The sequence below is a fragment of the Rhipicephalus microplus genome, chromosome 7 (assembly GCF_043290135.1).
Source record: "Rhipicephalus microplus isolate Deutch F79 chromosome 7, USDA_Rmic, whole genome shotgun sequence".
NCBI classification, from domain to species: Eukaryota; Metazoa; Arthropoda; class Arachnida; order Ixodida; family Ixodidae; genus Rhipicephalus; species Rhipicephalus microplus.
This window is the reverse complement of record NC_134706.1, coordinates 158649148-158670049: the sequence shown is the minus strand read 5'-3', so window position 1 is coordinate 158670049 and position 20902 is coordinate 158649148. Positions and strand designations below refer to the sequence as shown.

The 20902-nt window shown below is 46.2% G+C and overlaps 1 protein-coding gene across 7 annotated transcripts in view; it reads left to right on the top strand.

The window, feature by feature from the left end:
* Positions 1-20424, top strand: part of LOC142767686 (ecdysone oxidase-like) — an 80724-nt gene extending 60300 nt beyond the window's left edge. For 4 of the 7 annotated variants that reach the window (XR_012885107.1, XR_012885108.1, XM_075869871.1 and 1 more), the window contains one exon: positions 20221-20424. Coding sequence is in view for 4 of the 7 variants with exons in the window: in XM_075869871.1 (XP_075725986.1) it covers positions 20221-20398 (178 nt within the window). In the remaining 3 variants the exon portion in view is untranslated. Of the gene's footprint in view, positions 1-219; positions 288-20220 lie in introns of all 7 variants that reach the window. The other 3 variants (XR_012885109.1, XM_075869868.1, XM_075869869.1) reach the window with 1 other exon arrangement.
* The last annotated feature ends 478 nt before the right edge of the window (positions 20425-20902 follow it).

The following is a 20902-nucleotide window of genomic DNA, read 5'->3' as shown; positions in this document are numbered from 1 at the left end:
CTTCCCAGAAACTTGGCTAAGTGCTGCCATCAGTGATCATGAAATCTTCACCTCAGCTAGCTTGTACCATATCTACAGGTGTGATCGCACTGGTAAAAGAGGAGGCGGCGTTTTGGTGGGCATAAAATGAAACCATCTCTTCATTTTTAGCGAACACTATTTCTGATGTCAAGATAGTTTGGGTAGCCTGCACCGTTCCTTTCTCCAAAATTCTTGTAGGCTGCTGCTATCGAGCGCCGGACTTCGCTTCTTCCTTCAATAATATGCTACGAGACAGTAATAACAAGGTATGTGAAATTTCAAAGCAGACATAATTTACATATTAGGCGACTTTAACTTTCCCCTCATTGACTGGGCCAGCTGTCATCACCATGTCAGATGTCAAGTAATTTTCTGAACTCTAGATTTCAACCTCTTCCAAAGTGTTCTGAAGCCTACACGTGGTGTAAACATTCTAGATCTTATTCTAACTACTGCCCCGGATGCAATACGTAAAACAAATTACTTGGATGGATTCAGTGACAACACGCTACTCCAAGTAGAGATAAACATACCCCGACCTGTAACCATTGTACATTGAAAACAAATTCGAGACTGTAATAAAGGCAATTATCAATAAATCAATTATGAAATAGCATTGTTTTTTTTAAAATACTTTCCTACCTTGCTTCCACAATTGATCTGTCGAAGAGAATTGGCTGCTTTTCAAGCAAACTTTGTGTACGTTAGTAGAAAAATATATATGACTGGTTAAAATTAGCAATGATAAATCAAATCCGTGGTTCACCAAAACTCTTGAGAAAATGCGGAATAAGAAAAAGCGGCTATATAATATTGCAAAGTGCTCGGGCAGTTCTTCTTGTTGGCTCAAAAATATAAAACCTACATAAAAACATATTACGCTGCTTCAAGTAAGCCTAAGGTGAAGTATAATTCTATTGATATGCCCACACTACTGAAAAACAATCCAGCTGAATTTTGGAAAGTCATTCATTCCACCAGTGAAAACCAGAACATTTTATTACATGATTGCAACAACGTCCCTCTTTCTGCTAGCCAATGCCCAACAGCACTCAATTCCTTTTTCACTTCTGTCTTCACGAAACAGAACAGTACAAACATAGCCTACGTAGCCGAGCTTGACTATCAATTCATGGAACCAATAGACATTGAGCTAGACGGCATAGCTATAGCCATAAACAATCTCAAATTATCTTCGTCATGTGGTGTAGACAGAATCAACTTTAAAGTGCTAAAGTGCAGTAATATACTAAAGCAAAATTCTACTCTATATATTCCGACAGAATCTAGCAAAATACCGTCTCACTGGATGTTGGCAACAGTATTACCAATATTCAAAAGTTGAAATAAAACCTCATGCGAAAATTACCATCCCATTTCGTTTACATGCATTTGTTGTAAAATGATAGAACACATCATCGCCTCGCATATTTACAGACATCTGGAATCCAATAATTTCTTTTTCAAAAATCAACACGGTTTCCGATATGGTTTTTCGTGTGAGACTCAGCTGTTTGAACTAAGCACAGATTTTCATGCAAATATGGACAATAAATTTCAAACTGACTGCGTGTTCCTCGACTGTTCGAAGGCTTTTGACAGGGTTACACACTGTCACCTGATATCGGAACTATCCGCCTTGAAATTAGACTCCCGTACACTATCATGGCTTCTCAGTTTTCTATCTAATCGGCAGCAGTGCACAACAGTCAACAATTTTTCTTTTCTAGCTGATGTTTTTTCAGGTGTACCACAAGGCAGCGTACTCGCACCATTACTTTTTCTCATACTTATAAATGACCTTCCGCAACGTGTCTCTTCTTGCATCAGAGTATTCACCAACAACTGCAATATTTACCGTCCAATCAAAAACTTTAGTGACCACCTGTCACTTCAAAATGACCTCGATGTAATTATTCGTTGATGTAGTACTTGGCTCATGACTCTAAAAGTCTCAAAGTGCAAAGTAATGGCAATCACACGTAAATCTAGCGGATCGGAATTTTCATACAGCATTGATCAGATCATTATCTCGATTGCAACGCAATATCGTTGCTTGGGCATTATACTTACACCTACTCTATCGTAGTTTGACCACATTAGAGCAATCTATGCTGACGCCTCCAGGTCACTCGGTTTCTTAAGACGTAATTTGAAAGCTGCACCTTCAAGCATTGGCAAATTATCATACTTGACTCTGGTTTGCCCTCAACTAGAATATGACTGCTCGATCTGGTCTCCCCATCAAAGATACCTAATTGAGACATTGGAAAAAATTCAGAATAGGACAAGCCACTTCATCGCCAATAACTAGTCCCCATTTCAGTATATGGTACATGAAATTACAACTTTCACTTCAAGTCTTGAACATCCGTGGTGACATTGCCTTGATTTCATTCTTTCATAAAATTACCCACTCTTCCCGAATCACCGTTACTGGTCGGCACAAACCATATCTCACCTCACAATCATCTTAGCTATTCCCGTATATACGGCTCTACAAACGCGTTCAACAAGTCGGCACTCCCACGTGCCATTATTCTTTGGAATAGTTTGCCTGATTACATTGCTTCCGAGACAAATCATTAAACATTTCGTCATATGTTATTGATCGGCTTCACAAACTTCACCGAGTAGATATCTTTCCACAGCGCAAAGATGAATTTTTAGAACTTTTTCATCCTACACCATCATCAAAGTAAATTTCTCGTATGGTACGTCAGATGAGCTCTTTCTGATTGTCAGTTTTCCCGCCTATCGCCTTTTTTTTTCTCGCGCAGTAAATTCGCCCCGTTGTATGGCCGCTATGAAGTGTATAGTTTTTCTATCTTCATCGCGCATGGTATTAGTTTTTATTTTGTCAAACATAAACTCGTTTTAAGATTGTTGCAGCTGTGACATGTTACCACCCCCTTCTTGTGCTCAATAAACGCACACTTTCGCTTACTGTTTGCATGCGTGCGTCATCTACACATGTATATACTTATCTATAATGCTTTCTGGTAATTATACTCCAATTGTGTCTTTCCTCATGTATCCTTGCCAAATCCATATGTATATGTATCTAGTGTATCGCCCCCATATTCAATGCCCCCCCCCCCCCCCTGGGGCCTGTAACGTACCTTGAAATAAGTAAAATAAAAAAAGCTCGACTCAAGGCATTACCACTGCGCATTTTTGGCAACAAAATTGAAACAATTGAACATTGCTTTTTATTCTGTCGTTGTTATTCTTATCAGAGAAAAAGATTTTTAGAAGCCCAATTACAGAAGTTTGAAACACAAGTGAATGTACCAGTACTTTTATCAGTTGGCAGCACTTCATTTGGTTACTGCCACAGGGATATATGCTCCATTGTGTTTGCTACATGAATGCAACTAAAAGATTACCGTGCTAGTGAACCCTAAACTATTCAGATGTTTATTTGATAATTCGTAGCTATGTCTGTCAGGAACAAGAGATGGTTTGACCGCTTGCTCAGTAACCATTTTTGTTTATTGGCCGTTTTATCTCTAAACAAATTTTCAGGTTGGCTTTATTTCATTTTAGTTTCATTTAAGTGTCCTGACGCCCGGTACTTGACCGATTCCCCTCTGGTTGAGCGCCATTCATTTGAAATCATCAGCATCACCATCTTGTCTGTCTCACTTCTTAAAATGGCGTAGTCGACAGGAAGACAAGGTCTCACATGCCTGCTTCCTCGTCCAGGACACCCGCCAACATGCAGCCTCGGTAAGCGCCGCTTGAGGACGGCGTCCAGGCCTCCTAGACACCAGGTGGCACTGCCACCCTTGTTCGGGGACAACGTATAGGCCTCCTTGACGAATCACCAGCACCGCACCGACGTGCGATACCTGTCTACGACAACAGACGATGTCCACGCGTCCTTGGCCATAAATCCCGCCACCATGAGTTCCTTGATTTGATTGATTGATTTGTGGGGTTTAACGTCCCAAAACCACCATTTGATTATGAGAGACGCCGTAGTGGAGGGCTCCGGAAATTTTGACCACCTGGGGTTCTTTAACGTGCACCGAAATCTGAGTACACGGGCCTACAACATTTCCGCCTCCATCGGAAATGCAGCCGCCATAGCCGGGATTTGATCCCGCGACCTGCGGGTCAGCAGCCGAGCACCTTAGCCACTAGACCACCATGGCGGGGCACCATGAGTTCCTTGACCGCCACGTATATCGCTCTCACAATTGAATATATCACAACCGCACTGAATGCTTCGAGGGTCACATATTCCGCCGTTGCTGGAGAATGCTTCCGAGGTGCTCTGATTATCTGCGCCACCTTGTGCCTGTTGCTATAACTGAACAGCTTCGCGTCTCATTACTGGTGGCCCTATGACGCCGCCATGAGTACCACGGCCACCCAGGGTATGTTCAGGAACACTGTCCGGGGCTCATCGGGAGCATCACCCGTTAAAGATATGGAGTACTTGCATGCACTCACGCAACTATCACATCAGCTCGATCCTTTGGCATCGTATAACTTCGGGTGCTCGCCTGCCGCTTTGCTACACTCGGCTATTTGGGCGATACGGGAGTCCTACGCTTTCCAGAATGACGTCTTCTGGTGGGCCGACACTACCAACTAGTTTGGCACTGTCCATGGGTGGACAGAGCGGCGAAAATGGTTGGTGACCTTGACCACCTTCGCGATGCCGCCAATGCATGGCATGCTTACGAAGGCACCTAGTATCGATCGTGGTAGGAATGGTGCGCGGAGCTGACTAGCCTCTTCCGCCCACCTTTTTTTACTCCGTCGACTACATGCCTTCCAACAGAATCTCTACTAGGCATGAGAGCTATGAGGCACAACACTTCGACAGTGCGACTCAGGTGTCGATCCACCAGCCCTCCAGCGAAAATCAACATTGTGAGGGGCGGCGACACCCTTGTACATCTGCGCCCTGTAGATGTTCTACAAAAAGCCTCCTCGTGAGTCCCGTGGCAATTAGCGACGCCTGTAGCAAACGGTTCTCCTCCCGAGAGGTGTCAGACTCTAGGTCTCTAACGGCCACACAATGCACCTTGACAGAGACTAAGACTACCTCCCCAACAGAAATGTCGATGACGCAAGCCGAAAGTCCATCACCACCTTGATACGTGGAGACATGGACTCCTCTATCGGTGAGAATGCTATACGACCAGAAGGCTGGGGAGCACATTTCAACGATCAACATTGATATGCCCACAAATGCGCCGCAGCTGTGTACGCAAAGTTCAGGGCAGTCATTGGCCGAATGCACAGATGGTCTTCTTACGCTGATCAAGAACAAAATTCCTGATACAGGCGATCCGGCAGTCATGTCTATGCACGCCGATGACCAGACTGTTGGCTCTCACAACAATGTCGCCACATCCATGACTGGTTTTGACGGATCCCATGTATCCCAGCCACGCACCAGCGAGCACTTGTATTCGCAGAGCCCTTCCCATACGATTCAACGATGTGTCTCTGATGAATACGTGAGAGACCGACACAGCTGCAAACATATAAAACATGCCATTGCGATTGAAGCGTTGCTTCCTTATGACTGAAGCACGACAAAGTCGAGTCGAGTCGATCCAAAAGATCTTTATTGCAGAGGAATTAAGTACCTCCCTGGCCCCTTGGGTCCCAGCGTGACAACACCATAAGGTCATAATGCTGGCAACCTGGTTGGTGGTTATCTCCTGCCTTGCCGGGTCCGAAGAGCGTAGCGAAGTCTCCCAGTCCTCCAAGGTTCAGAGTGGAACCAGCCCGCCGGGAGGGGGAAAAGACGGACAGGACAGGAGAACGTGAGCTAGGTTTGCACCGGACGCATTGCATAGAGGGCAGGAAGGTGGGATGGGTCGGTAGTGGGAGAGGAGGGAGAGGTCGGTGAAGTTCGCATTTGAAGACGGTGCCATATGTGCTGTTCCCTGGTGGTAAGGGAAGGGTGAGGGGGCGGGTATTCAGCACGAGCGTTCGCAGTGAGCTCAGCAAAGAAGCACGCATCCTCCTTCGAGAAACGCACCAAAAGGTCTGCCTGTGCCTGGTTTCTCGACCAACGGGCTAAAGAATCGGCGGCCTCATTGCCAGGGTTTCCCGAATGCGCGGACACCCAGATGAGCTCAACGCTGCAGGAGGTAGGGAGATTCTGGGTGAGCATGTGGTAGGTATTAGGGTGAAGTCTGCCTCAGGCATTATTTAGCAATGCAGTTTTTGAATCACTTAAGATGCACGTAGCATTGGAACTGCCGAGTGCTAGCACAAATGCTAGCACTCGGCAGCTGTTGTCTGTTCAGCTGTTGTCCCCTAGTTAGTTGTTTTATCAATGTAGCGGTATTTGGGATGTAGGCCATCGGAGTGGCTCTGTACTGATCGTATGCAGCATCTACCCGGATTGCACCTTGTTCCCCACCGTACACTTTATGAAAAGCTGCTGCTTTAGCTCTCCATCGCTCGCGTTTGTGGTCGGGGTGCATATTACGGGGGAGTGGTCGGATACAAAACGTTTCGCAAATTTCCTTTGGTAGTGACTTTAGGGAATTACAATTATCGGGGATGTGAATTCGGAGCTTTGAAAGCATATGTCTACCGGTATCGGTGCTGGCCAGTCGGAGATATTGTGTCTGAAGGTGCGCTTCAGTTAGTTCTTGTATAGTGTTATGCACTCCTACGTATGCGGGGCGTTCGTTATTGGTGGTTTTTGGAAGGCGGAGCACTGCCTTGGTGACTTGTTGAAATATAGTTTATTGCTGGGGTTTCGGTCACATTAAAGTTGAGGCAAGGTGTGGAGTACAATACTCTGCTTAGAGTATACACGTGCACCACTCTGAGAGTATCCGCTTTTCGTAGGCAATGATCTTTGCCTGTCACTCGGCGTATTAGCTGCGTGGTGGCTGCCAGCGTGCTCTTTAGGCATTTGATTGTTTCGGTATGCTTTCCATCTTGTTGGAGGTACAGCCTTAAAATGCGTATCTTACAAACCTGAGGGATCTCCTTACCTTGCACGCATATTTTTATGGAAGTGTGGTTTCCGTTACCTTTTGGTGGAATCAAGAAGAGTTCTGATTTTTCTGGTGAATAGCTGAGGCCAACCTTGGTGACCTCGTGCTGTATTTCAGTTGCAGCTGTTTGTAGAGTTTCTTCAATTTGTGCGTCCCATTCATATGTAGTCCACAAAGTATTATCATCTTTGTACAAGGAATGGTCAAGATGAGGGATATTCTGCCGCTACCGCGCAAGTGGAAGAAGTACTGCGTTAAAAAGCAAAGGGGACCACACAGATGATTGAGGGGTGCCTATGTTAGCTAACGCGTAGCGCTGCGTATGGATATCGCCTGCAAACACGGTAGCCGTCCAGTTTTGCAGGAATGCCCTAATGTAGTTATAAGTTCGTTGGCCGACTCTAAGGTCTACCAGGGAATCTACGTTGACTTCATGTTCGACGTTATCAAATACTTTTTTGAGGTCTATTCCCAGGACAGCTTCAGTATGCGTAGGTAAGAGGGAGTCCAGAATAGCTGTTGCACGACAAAGGACGTCACAGCGCTACTAAGGTCGTCAGCGACCACCCCAACGCAGCGAGTGTCTGTCCCAAGAATGTCGTGAGCGGAGCCAGACAGACCAGTCTCAACGTCACCCCACTTCATTCAAAACCAACAACCATGGTACAGCCAAAGCAGCCCTACAGAGTTCGCTTTAGAAGAACACCGAGACAGGAGGCAATCTTGGAAAGACCTACCAGCACAGAACTGCCAGTGCAGACCACTAGAGATGAATTATGCAAGTGACGAGGTGTGCATGACGGCTAGAGACAAGAAATTGCGGGCATACTCGGACCCTTGCGATGTGGGTGAGTGTAAGCAAGCACGTGCGGCGTTTCAGCACTGGCGCGAGGTCAGTTAGCGTGACAGAGAGAAGAAGCAAGTCAGAATAAGAACAACCAGCCCACCGCAAGGATGCTGCCTCTTGTCTGTTTCATGCCTTACAATATATACTCCTCTAGAAGAGCCATCATGGCGCGCTAACGCCGATTGTAGCTAGGTGTCATGCATTGAAGCTGATTTATGTAGCAGCGTCACGGGCTACCGCTCTCGCGAGGACCAGCACTTGATAACAGCTGGTCCTCGCGGCTTCTGATGTTCCCAACAGTCTCATGTTCCCGTTGGCATTATTGCGCAAGTTCAGAAAACTGTTTATACAAATATCTTAAACTCTTCAACGTATGTCTATGTGTTCAACATTTATACACATTGACACGAGCATCTAGTGGGTTTCTGGCTGTTGCGCGGCTATTGTCATCATTACTTGTGCGTGTCGAAGGATTTGGTCGGCAGAAAAGATGACGACGAACTCGCGCTGCTCGATCGAAGCTGTTCCGCTGTTTGATACTCTGTTACTTGCACTGATTTTATTACCGCGACAAACTGGTGGAGGTGCAGGGTACAATACCAATTCGCTAGTTTTAACTCAAGCCGCTTCAAGCTTCTGCCACCATTTCAACCATACCGGAGAAAGACCTGGCACTTCGCCTCAGCCGCCGCTTGCTAGGACTACCTCTTGAATTTGGTCCCTTGAGCTATGCAACAATGCCCACCACAGCGGCAAGTCAGACACAAGAAAGCAACGTAGAACAACTCGCATTCACCCCAAGCGTCGTATACACAGTACGTACCCCGAAGCCGTTTCATGGTGATGTATTTGAGGACGTAGATGACTGGCTAGACCACTTCGATCGGGTCGCAGCCGCCAACGAATGAAACGATACCAAGAAGCTTTGCTACGTCTATTTTGCACTTGAAGACTATGCTCGAATCTGGTATGAGAGCCATGGGCCGTCTATCACCAACTGGGAAGAATTTCAGCGACAGCTATGCCAGGCGTTAAGAGATACCGAAAGGAAAGAAAGGCCGAGCAAGTTCAGCAGAGCCACGTTCAAAAGCCAAATGAAAACGTGGCTATGTTTGTCGAAGACATGTCACGCTGTTTAAGCGCGCTGACCCAGGGATGGATGAAACAAAAAAAAAGTTCGACTCCTCCTGCGGGGTGTCAAGGAGCAACATTTTGCTGGACTCATACGCAAGCCCCCAACCACTGTCGATGAGTTCATCACGGAAGTTACTACCAAGGAACGGGAACTTCGGCAACGCTCTCTACAGCACGACCGCCAAGCTTCTGTTGCCGCGGTGTCACCTTTCACCTATGGACAGGACTTATCAGCACTCCACGAGCTTGTGCGGAGCGTGGTCCGCGAGGAGCTCGGAAAAGTCCGTCCCACTTCTGCTCACCCAAGTGCGATGATTCTGGGAGACATTCTTCGCGATGAACTCAGGAATGTGACCCAACCATTTCTCCCAATGCGTGCGGAAGCTCCTGCTCTGTCTTACACCGAAGCATTTAGGAGTCCTCAACCTTTTACCGGACGCCGGCCACCCTCTACGCTCTCACCATCGCCCCGTCAATTCGCACATGCAAATAACTACGAGAGCACTTTCCAGTATGACGTTCCGCTTGAAGTCACCCGTAAATCTGATGTATGTCACACCTCTGACAACAAGCCTCTTTGATACCACTGCGCTGAAGCGGGCCATCTGTACCGCCCATGTGCGTATCGCAGGATGGGCCTTCACGGGTTTCACCCTAATGCGCGTCGAGCCAGCAACGGGGAGTGTCCTCGCGAGATTCAGCAATACCTAGCAGCGCAGCAGCCGTTTCCTTCTGCACAAAGCCATCGGCCAAACTCGCCTTCTCCTCGGCGACTTCGCTCGCCTGGTCGTTACGCCACGTTCTCTGGTGAACGATACAGGTCCCCAAGTCCTGGGCCCACGCCAGGAAAACTGAGGCCAGCGGCATCTGGGGGTAGTGCCGCTGTTGACCGAACTGACAAACATCCTCCGTCACGACACGTTGACGACGCCAGTATTTCAGCCACAAATTTTTTTTAACGTGACGCAGCAGTTTCAGCCGATATTTCTGCAACCGTCGACAATCACTCGACCACCGCACTCGTGGATACTGGCGACGATTACTCGGTTATGAGTGGTGACTTCGCGGCTGCTCTTCGAAAAGTGGTGATGCCATGGAACGGTCCGCAGCTTCGTACCACGGGTAGTTATCTAGTGATGCCGGTTGGGAGGTGCACTGCCCGAGTACATATTCGCGCTTCGACCGTCATCGGGACTTTCGTCGTACTGCGGGAATGCTCCAAACAGGTGATCTTGGGATTAGACGTCCTTCGAGAATATGGGGCTATTTTAACTCTCCGAGGATTGCTGGTGATGTTTTCACGTAACGAACATTCTCAGGATTGCGGATCACGTATGATGGCGTTGCGTGTATCCGATGATTCAGTGACATTACCGCCCTGTTCCAGTGTTCTGGTTAACGTGCTGAGGGACATCAACCGAATGGCTCTCGGAGTTGTGGAAGGCAATGTGTCCGTGCTCTTGCCTCGTCAAGTATGCGTCAGCCGTAGTCTCATAGAATTGACACAAGAGCCTACGAAAATTCTACTAACAAATTTCAGTCATGAATACCAGCGCTCCATGAGGCAATGTGTCATCGCTTACTTCGAAGAAATCGGAGACTCGAAAGCTAGCTTCTCACTCGCGCAACTCTCTTCCGGTCGTCGCGACGACAAACAGTCTCCGGTTAAGCTTGATGTGAACTGCACACTGTCGACTTCACAGCAAGAGAGTCTTCGCTCCCTCCTGCTTTTGTTCAGTAATTGCTTTGCCACGACGTCCAAAATCAAACAGACACCCATCGCAAAGCACAGAGTCATAACAAAGCCCAGAGAAAGGCCTATTCGACAACATGCTTATCGAGTTTCCCGCAGAGAACAAGGTGCCATCCACGACCAAGTACAATAAATGCTTGCTGACGACAACATTCAGCCATCTACAAGCCCATCTACAACACCGGTTGTGTTGGTGAAAAAGAAAGATGGCACATCGCGTTTCTGTGTTGATTATCGCAAACTGAACACCGTGACAAAGAAAGACGATTATCCGCTTCCTCGCATCGACGACTCACTCGACCGCCTTAGAAACACCCGATATTTTTCATCCATGGATCTATGCAATGGGTTTTAGTAAATTGAAGTCAATAAGCGTGACCAGGAAAAGACCGCCTTCGTTACTCCTGACGGGCTCTTCGAATTCAAAGTGTTTCCTTTTGGACTGTGCTCTGCTCCCGCGACTTTTCAACGAATGATGGACACACTTTGTCCGGTCTCAAGTGGCAATCATGCCTTGTCTATTGAGGTGACGTCGTCGTTTTCCATCGACTTTCGAGCAGCACCTGCAGCGTCTTCGTGCAGTACTTGAGGCGCTACGAACAGTTGGACTGTCGCTCAAGCCCGAAAAATGCCACTTCGACTACGAGGAGCTCAAGTTTTTCGGCCATGTCGTCAACAGTGACGGAATTCGCCCAGACCTCGTGAAAACACTGGCTGTCGCTGCCTTCCCAACTCTGACGAACAAACACGACATACGCCGTTTTCTGGGTCTTTGTGTGTATTATCGTCGCTTCGTTCCGAACTTTTGTAAAATAGCAGAACCCTTTGACCAACTCACGAGAGACAACGTTGCTTTTGTGTGGGCCCCAGAACAACACAAAGCTTTTTGCGAGCTACGACGACGCCGCGAGACTCCTCCAATCTTGGGTCATTTTGACGAAAATGCCGAAACTGAAGTGCATACAGATGCAAGTAATGTCAACCTCAGAGCCGTCCTTGTGCAATGGCAGCAAGGTATCGAGCGAGTGATCACCTACGCTAGTCGTACGTTATCATCGGCGGAAACGAACTATCCCACCACAGAAAAGGAATGCTTAGCTGTCGTGTGGGCCATAGCCAAGTTCCGCCCGTATTTGTACGGGCGACCATTCAAAGTAGTCACCGACCACCATTCTTTTTGCTGGCTTGCAGGCCTCAAAGACCCCTCAGGCTGCCTAGCTCGATGAAGTCTCCGCTTAAAGAATTTGACGTTACGGTGTTTTACAAGTAAGGACGCAAGCACACCGATGCTGACTGCCTATCGCGTGCCCCAGTCGAGTCGATTTCTCCTGACTAAACTGACGATGAAAGTTTCCCCCATGGCCGTCACAGCCTCCCACTTGGCTCAAAAACAGCGTGATGACACAGAACTTCGCCCGATCATCGACTATCTCGAGGACAAGCTTGAACAGCCACCACGAACATTCAGGCGCACAATTCGACAACGTCCTGTACAAGCGGAGTTTTGATACCAACGCTCGAACCAACCTACTGGTCGTACCATCTCTGATGCGAGACGACCTCCTTAGGGCGTGCCATGACGAACCATCTGCCGGGCATTTAGGGTTCACGCGTACTCAGGCACGTATCCGCCAAACGTACTAGTGACTCAAACTGTCCCGTACGGTCAAGTACTACGTGAAAACCTGCCGAGACTGCCAGCGTCGCAAAACTCCGCCCATGAAACCTTCTGGTCTTTTACATCCTATGGGCCCACCCAGAGAACCATTTCAACAAGTTGGCATGGACTTGCTAGGTTCATTTCCAAAATATTCAGCAGAAAATCACTGGATGATAATTGCGACTGACTATTATCCCGTTATTGTGAAACACGAGCACTCCAGCGTGGTACGGCAAGCGATGTCGCGGATTTCTTCATTCATGCTGTCGTCCTCCGCCATGGTGCACCGGCCGTGGTTCTAAGAGAGAGAGGCACGGCCTTCACTGCCCAACTACTGGAAGATATGATGACGCTCAGCGGCACCCTACATCGCCGAGCGACAGCTTACCACCCACAAGCTAACGGATTAACAGAACGGCTCAATAAGACCATCACAGACATGATTTTCATGTATGCCGCCGTAGACCATAGGAACTGGGACAGTGTCCTCCCTTTCGTAACTTTCGCATATAACACCACCATGCAAGAAACTACAGGATTTACACCTTTCCGCCTGCTTCACGGCCGCGAAGTTAGAAGCCATGCTCTTACTTGACGCATTTACGACCACAACCGAAAATGCTGACCAGTATGCGCAGCGTGCCGAAGAAGCTCGACAAATAGCTCGCTTGCGCATTCGCTCTCAGCAACAACACGATGCTCATAGGTACAACCTTCGGCACAGAGAAGTCACCTACCACCCTGGAGAAAAAGTATGGCTCTGGAGTCCCGTACGCCCACGCGGCCGCTCTGAGAAGCTCTTGCGGCGTTATTTCGGCCCTTACCGGGTTCTTCCGCGCCTCAGCGATGTAAACTACGAAGTTATCGCAGAGACCAGCATGCAGTGCTCCCGCCGTGGTGCCCAGCCGGAAATCGTTCACTTGGCTAGGATGAAGCCGTATTACTCACGCTGAAGACTTGCTCTTGCCTTCATGCATGTTAAAGCATCGAGTCGATGCTTTTAGAGAGGGGGAGTAATGACACGAGCATGTAGTGGGTGTCTGGCTGTTGCGTGGCTCGTGTCATCATTACTTGTGCGTGTCGAAGGATTTGGTCGGCAGAAAAGACGACGACGAACTCGCGCTGCTCGATTGAAGCTATTCCGCTATTTGCTACACTGTTACTTGCGCTGATTTTCTTACCGTGACAATATATTTAGCGTCATTTCATGAGGCATTGCTCAATAATAAACTTACAACATGGTCACATTCCCTCCGCAATGCTTCGCATAATGTCGATTCCCTAGGTACCTGAGATTTTTATTTCTTCGCAGCAGGTTCGGGTGCTTTCGCTTGTAAATATAATGAAGTATATATTATCAGACAAATGTAGAATGGCATGGTTCTGCTGAATAGTTTCGCACTCTACACAAACAAAAGAGAGATAGCTAAACTTCTTAATGAACTCCCTAAACCCCCTAAACTGCTCACTGGAGAAACAGAAGCTGGGTTTTGATAAATACGGGACGAGCTCAAAACTGTCCCTTTCTTCAACACGAAAGAACACAACTATGGCAGCAAGAATTATGGCCTTGAAGGCCTTTTTGCGTATTGACATATCGCGATTATGCACCATGAGTAATTGTTGTCCGTGGCTCGGTCAGGACCAAACAATTGTTTCAGTAGGTTTACTGCAATGCGGTCTAGTCGGGGCAGAATAACTCGCAAAAGCATCCAGAGTCAAAGAGCAGATACGCAAGAACGAGTGCAGTATAACGATTGGTGTATATATTTCCAAAATGTTTTCACTTTATAGCCCTCAAATCTGCGCTATTTGGTCAAAATCTGCGGTATCTTGACTTGGCGGCACCGACCAGGCAGGGATGCTTATTCCTGCTCTTTTTTGGGCAGATCACGCTGTGGTCTAAACGCCTCTTGGCCAGGCAACCTACGCATTTGCACGGAAGTGGATTGATGCCAGAAAGAACACCATGGACCGAACCCATGCCAGTACCGACCAGCTTTTGCGCACCTCAACAGTGCAATTACCACGTCACAGACGCGATAACACTGACGGCAGCAAGCTGTGGACAGCATAAAAACCCAGCCCGTAACCCAAGGCACTTCAGTAGACTTGTGGCACAGACCAGGCAGCGATTCTTATAACTGCTTTTTTTGTTGTGCAGATCACGCTCTGGCCTAAATGCCTCTTGGCCGGGCTGCCTACGCATTTGCACGCAAATGGATTGACGCTAGTGACCAACGTAGAAAGAACATCATAGAACGAACCTATTCCAGTACCGACCAGCTTCTGCGCACGTACATGGCTTCAGATCTACATCTACATGGCTTCAGATCAGGTCTCTCAACTACAACTCAATTAGCTGAATTAACTTACGACATAGCCAATGCAATTAACGAGAACAGTCAATTAGATGCCATATTTTTAGACTTTTCTGTAGCATTCGACGTTGTTCCACACAAGGATTTAATAAGAAAAGTGTCGGCCTTTGGTATTGATGTCAAAATAGTAGCGTCAATTAACAGTTTTTTAACAAAAAAAAACATATAGAACAATCAACAACCTTCTATCGCAACCGCATGATGTTTACTATAGGTACTTGCTCCACTTTGGTTTTCAATGTTTTTAACGACATTTATTTTCTGTTAAAACTTCTGTTCAAATGCGACTATTCGCAGATCACTGTGTCATGTACACAGCCGTACACAATTCGCAGAATCAAGTTAAACTGAACAATTCATTGCAAACGGTCTATTGCTGGTGCATACTTGGGGCATGAAATTGACCACAACCAAAACTCACTTCATTTCATTCACAAATAAGACCAACCCCTTTCACTTTACATATACTATAGGAAACACAACTTTCGACAAAAACAACCAAGTAAAATACTTAGGCGTTACTTCCTCGTCGAACCTCAACTGGGAACCACATGTCTTACCCATATGTCGTAAAGCGGAGAGGAAGCTATCATTCCTGAGGCGAAAATTGCGAACTGCACCACCACACCTTAAACGTACTGCATACAAAATACTAAATATACCATGTTTAGAGTACGTCGATCTCATCTGGAGTCCACATCAAAAGCACCTCAATAATGAAGCAGAAAGAATACAAAAATTGACAGTTATGTTTATATATACAGACTTCTCGAGGCAATCCAGTTCTGCAGGATTCCTCGCAAGGACAAACTTAAAACCTCTTTCGCAACGCGGAATTATCTCGTGACTAAAACTCTTTACCAATTATATCAAGGTGAATTCCGCATATTACGATCTCATTACCTGCTAGACCCACCCAATACTCATCGCGACTGAACCATTCCAAAACTACCAACCAACCTTTCAGTCATGTTAACGCTCACAAACATTCTTTTTTTCTGTCAGCTATCTACTATTGGAATACACTAGATAACAATATTGTGTGCTGTAACACTATTCAATCATTTATCAACATCATACAGTGTGTCCAATTTGAATTACGAGCTGTTTGACTTTGTATCTTCTTTCTTGTTATTCCTTTGTGCATTTTATTTCGATGCTTAGTATGTAATTTCTTGTCTCCACTCCAGCATGAGCCGTGAAAAGCCTGCAGTATGTTCAAATAAAAAAAATAACTCGTGGAACTCCTCGTGATCAAACCCTTTATTAAATGATTAAAAGAGCAAGAGAATTTTTCAAGTAAAACAACACAGCGGGCGGCTAATACAAAATTCCTTTTGTCTTTCATTGGAAACGTCCTTTACTCCCTTTCTCGAAGTTTGAATCGGAAGCCTGAATTCAACGGTGTTGCTACTTAATGAAGGCGTGCATGCGCAATCAAAAGCATGCAGCGCTAAATGTGTGCTAAGACGACCTTTAAGACTCGAGATTTGTTTCCTTAGCTTCACGTTTACACCTCAGTCAGTCCTCTTTACGTACACAAACCACACGTCAAAAGAATCATGTGCACTACATTGTTTGCTGATTTAACAATCTGGTCTTTATGCTTTGAATACTATACTCTTCGGGAGCGATGCCTGTTTGTAACATGTCTTCTTATTAATGAAAACAAACCTCGGACATCGCTCCTGGCCGAAGACGCCAATTGAACATCCGAAATTCCAGTTACCTTTTCTTCTTTCTATCAGGCACTGCGTGAACATAAGGCACCACTTCAATACGTCACAGTTAGAATCAATACATCTTTTTTTCGGTTTAAAATGGCTCTTTTTCTTGCCTAAATTTTTCATTAGCCTGCTGCCTATAGCCTACATCACAGATAGCGGGTACCCCGCGTCCTGCAGTCGAGCAGTGGCGAAACAAAGAGGACGGTTGTGAGGTTGAACCCCATTTCCCCCCGAAAATTTCCGTGGGCATCCCCCTCCGCTCCCCCCAGCCACTTGCCGACTTTTTTTTCATCGCTTCGCACTGACATGCTTTCAAAACAAAGTGGTGCTACTATCACAGTATCATTCCTGGGCGCTTTTACAGTGAACAACGTCTGTGCACACGGGAAAACGTGTCACGGTGTTTGTCAAGGATTTAACACCGTGTGATATTTTAGGCAGGAAGCTCCTCAGTGAGCGTTGTATGTTGGCTCGGTGGCGCAATTAATGTTGCAGCGGTGGTAAAACCAGTAGCTGCCGCAATAGATCTCACCGGAGTTGATCACTACGATTATTTTCAACAGGTGGAGATTTGTTTTTTTGGTGAAAGCCAGACACAGTTAGAAGGTCTGATAGGCCACATTCAAGCATAATACGCTGTGACTCTTCGTACGCGTGCAGAGGTATACTCAAGCCAGAGAATAACATTTCTTTGGAACCTTCGCACTTTCTGCTAACATTTAAACACATACGCACGCGCACACATGCATGCGCCGCGACATAATATTTGGCTCATGCACCGAGTTTCGCGTGCATGCACTCTTGGAAATAAAGTTAGTAATTCGTAAACGCACGTGTTTACTAATTTCCGAAGTATTTTACTACCTTCGCGGCATACTTTTGCTAGTTACCAGCTAGTACAGCTAGTAGAGAGAGTGAGAATTTATTAGAAGGCAGAGAGGTCGGCCTCAGCTAGTTCGCTCTAGCCTGCTACTCTACACAGGGGATAAAGGAGGGGGGAAGGAAATAGGAATGAAGGGTGATGATGGGAACAAGAAGAGGTGGTGCGTATGTACAGTAGCCACTTTGCATAGTATTGTACTGTATAGTATCTAGTCCAACTTTAGCCGTTACTAACCTGGGAACCTTTCTTAGTTTTTTTAACAAAGCAACTTCTAAGCCATTTACGTTGCCAGATTTTTCGTAGATTCCGCAGTATAATTTGCCCTAATGGTGACATCGTAAGCAGTATTCACGGAAGCTTTAATTTTATTGCTACCTTGAAATAAAAGTTTTGTGCTATGTAATTGCACATACATAAGTAAATAAAGAGACAAGATGATGCATAAAAAACAATTATCTTATAAATTGTGTGACTGCTAACCAGTATGTATATGTAGTCTTCAAGCTGCTGCTAGAGTAGAATTCTGCTATGTAAGTCTTGAAGATTTACTTTTGCATGTGTTCTCGCGATCCGCTCATGTAAGTTCTCATACTCACATGAGCATATAATCATGTGAGTATAAAGATTATATGCTCATATGAACTCATATGAGCATTTTATTATATGCGCATATGATCATACGCTCATACGAGTGCATATGACGAGTTGTTTCTTTCGGAAATAAATGAAGCACATTGAATGTTTCGATCTTGTGCTTTGTTTCGTATGAAATGCTAGGGGAGGCCTATTGTTAGAGGAGCGATAATGTTGAAATTTTTTGGAATAGTTTAGGAATACGACAAAGAAATAGTGTAAAAAGAAGTGAAAGGAATAAACAAATGCTGGCCCAAAGGAAAAAAATACACATCATCATAGGTCAGTTAACTGACTCGTGAGCTAAATTACTCAGGCTCACATACAGCCGTGCGTCTTGGTGAATACAGGTGAGGAATAATTTCCTCAATTTGAGCCCGAGCGATTGCATTTCAGAAAAGCGTTTGTGGGTCTTACTCCGAGTAAGTACGCTTCGCGACAATTTCTCGATTGTGAGTTCGAAAGAACTTCACTTTGGGCCAGCCTAACCTACATCGCTGAGCTTATTAGACGAGTGACGCAAACACACTTAAAAGGTGGGAAGTCAGAGTAGGCGAATAAAGTTGACGTACAAGCATTCTTGCCACGATAAAAAACGAAAAAAAAAACACTCCAGGCCTGCACGGCAATTGCAGCACGGTCACAGGGAAAGCTAGAAAAGCGGCTTCTTAGAGCTTTTGAAAACATTCATCGGGTAACTAATGCAAGCACACTTGCTTGATACCCACTAGGGCATTAATGATAAATTTTTCGGGTAATAAGCCATGATTCACAATGCGATTTTTCGTCATTCTTCTGATAAGCGTCGTATGAGCTAAACACTAGCATGGAATTTTGCGCCATTTGTTGATGCAGTGGCTGACAATAATGAGGAATAATGGCTGAAATGGGTATGCGCCACAGTTAATAGGGGAACAAGAACAAGCTTTCGTAATGGGCTGGAACATTGGACAACCTACAGGTTACGATATTCGAATCGTGCAAAGACCGGTTGTTCTTTCGCTGTTTTAAAACGTTTTGTAAGTCGTATTAACGCGATTGCTTTCCCTACCTCAAGCCTGCCTAATGCAAGTTTACCAACAAGTCCCAAGCACTGGTGTGGTGCATTGGTAAAATACTGCGCTGACACCCAGTGGACCCTGTTGCAGCGCCACTGGGTCATTGGTTCTAGGTTTTTTTTTATTTCTCGCGATGTGATAACGGACATTGGTGGCGATGGCAGCGACGGCGGCGGCAGATAAATGCGCGTGACCCGAGTTCTGATCTTATAATAGCTTTCGCTGCAAATTGGAGTGAAAGGTTAGGCCCAGTTTTAGGGGCGAAGCTCCTTAGCGTCGTGCAATGTCTCCTGTCCGCCGGCGTAAGACGCTTGGCACATACCCGCTCTAGAGTGGGTATGTGTCACATACCCACTTCTTATCAAGCACTCTAGGTGCTTGATGACAGAACTTGGAGTGTTCACTAGATGGACGCACAGACGGACGCATGATCGGTCGTACAGAAAGACTAGCAGACGGATGGACGAACGCTCGGACAGACGGATGGATAGACGCACGAACGGGCGGACAGACGGATGGACAGACGGATGAATAGACGGATGGACAGACGGATGGACAGACGGATGGACAGACGGATGGACAGACGGATGGACAGACGGATGGACAGACAAATGGACGCATAGAGTTTCGCGCGGACGGGCAGGAGCAAGAAAGAACGAACGAACAGGCTGAAGGCCGCTTCGCCCCACTCATCATCATTCACTCCGTGGATGTGCTGTGAATATTTTTTTTATTCGTTGGACCACGAATATCAGTATTCTGCAGCGGAAGAGTAATAAACGTGGCTATAGAAGGCGTTTATTTACCCAGAAAAGGCACAAAAGCCAAAAACAGTGGAGGGCCTAAGTTTGCCGCAAATATTCGCCACAACGCCAGACATAATAGAGTGGCCTATTAACACAGCTAGCGTTAACTTGAAATTAATAAGACAAAATTAAAATGACCCAATACTTACGCTACAAGGAAAACATTTATGTTTCATTCCAGTGTTAATCTATGTAACACACTGTTATAGGTCATGCTTCTTTGCCATCCATGAGTAAATTGCTGCACACAGTGCGTGATTGAACGACAGTGATACTTTTTTCAAGTGCAAAATACATACATATTATAATACTTTTCTCCTGTTTTGTGCAGGGCCTATAAAGTGAAACATCTACGAGTCATCGATGCCTCAGTAATGCCCAAAATCACCTCGGGTGGCACTAACGCACCGGTAACGATGATCGCCGATAAAGGGGTTAGGATGATACTCGAGGACGCCAATGCTGAAGAGAAGAAAGGAAGCGGGCAGAAAGTACCTCAAAGAAAATAGAGCATCATGGCGGATAGCCCCTTTAACGAGCCTCCCTTGTCTTCCTTCTTTTAGTGCCTTCGTTTATTAACAGCATAGCTGTTTCAGCTGGCTGTTGTTTGTCCTCGAAGCAGCGGTCTAGTGGCTAAGCTACTCGGCTGCTGACCCGCAGGTCGCGAGATCAAATCCCGGCAGCGCCGCCTGCATTTCTGATGAAAGCGGAAATGCTGTAGGCCCGTGTGCTGAGATTTGGGATTTGGGTGCTCGTTAAAGAATCACAGGTGGTCGAAATTTTCGAAGCCCTCCACTACGGCATCTCTTATAATCATATGGTGGCTTTGGGAGATTAAACCCCACATATCAATCATCAATGCCTATAGTTTGAGCGGTGTCACTATGGACACATCATCAAGAACTTTCACAAGCTTTATTGATCATTTTCTTTATCGTCATCCTCGACTTTATCTCCTGCGTCGCTCCTAAAGCACATGCGCCGAGTTCTCGGTGGGGGATGCAATAACTCTG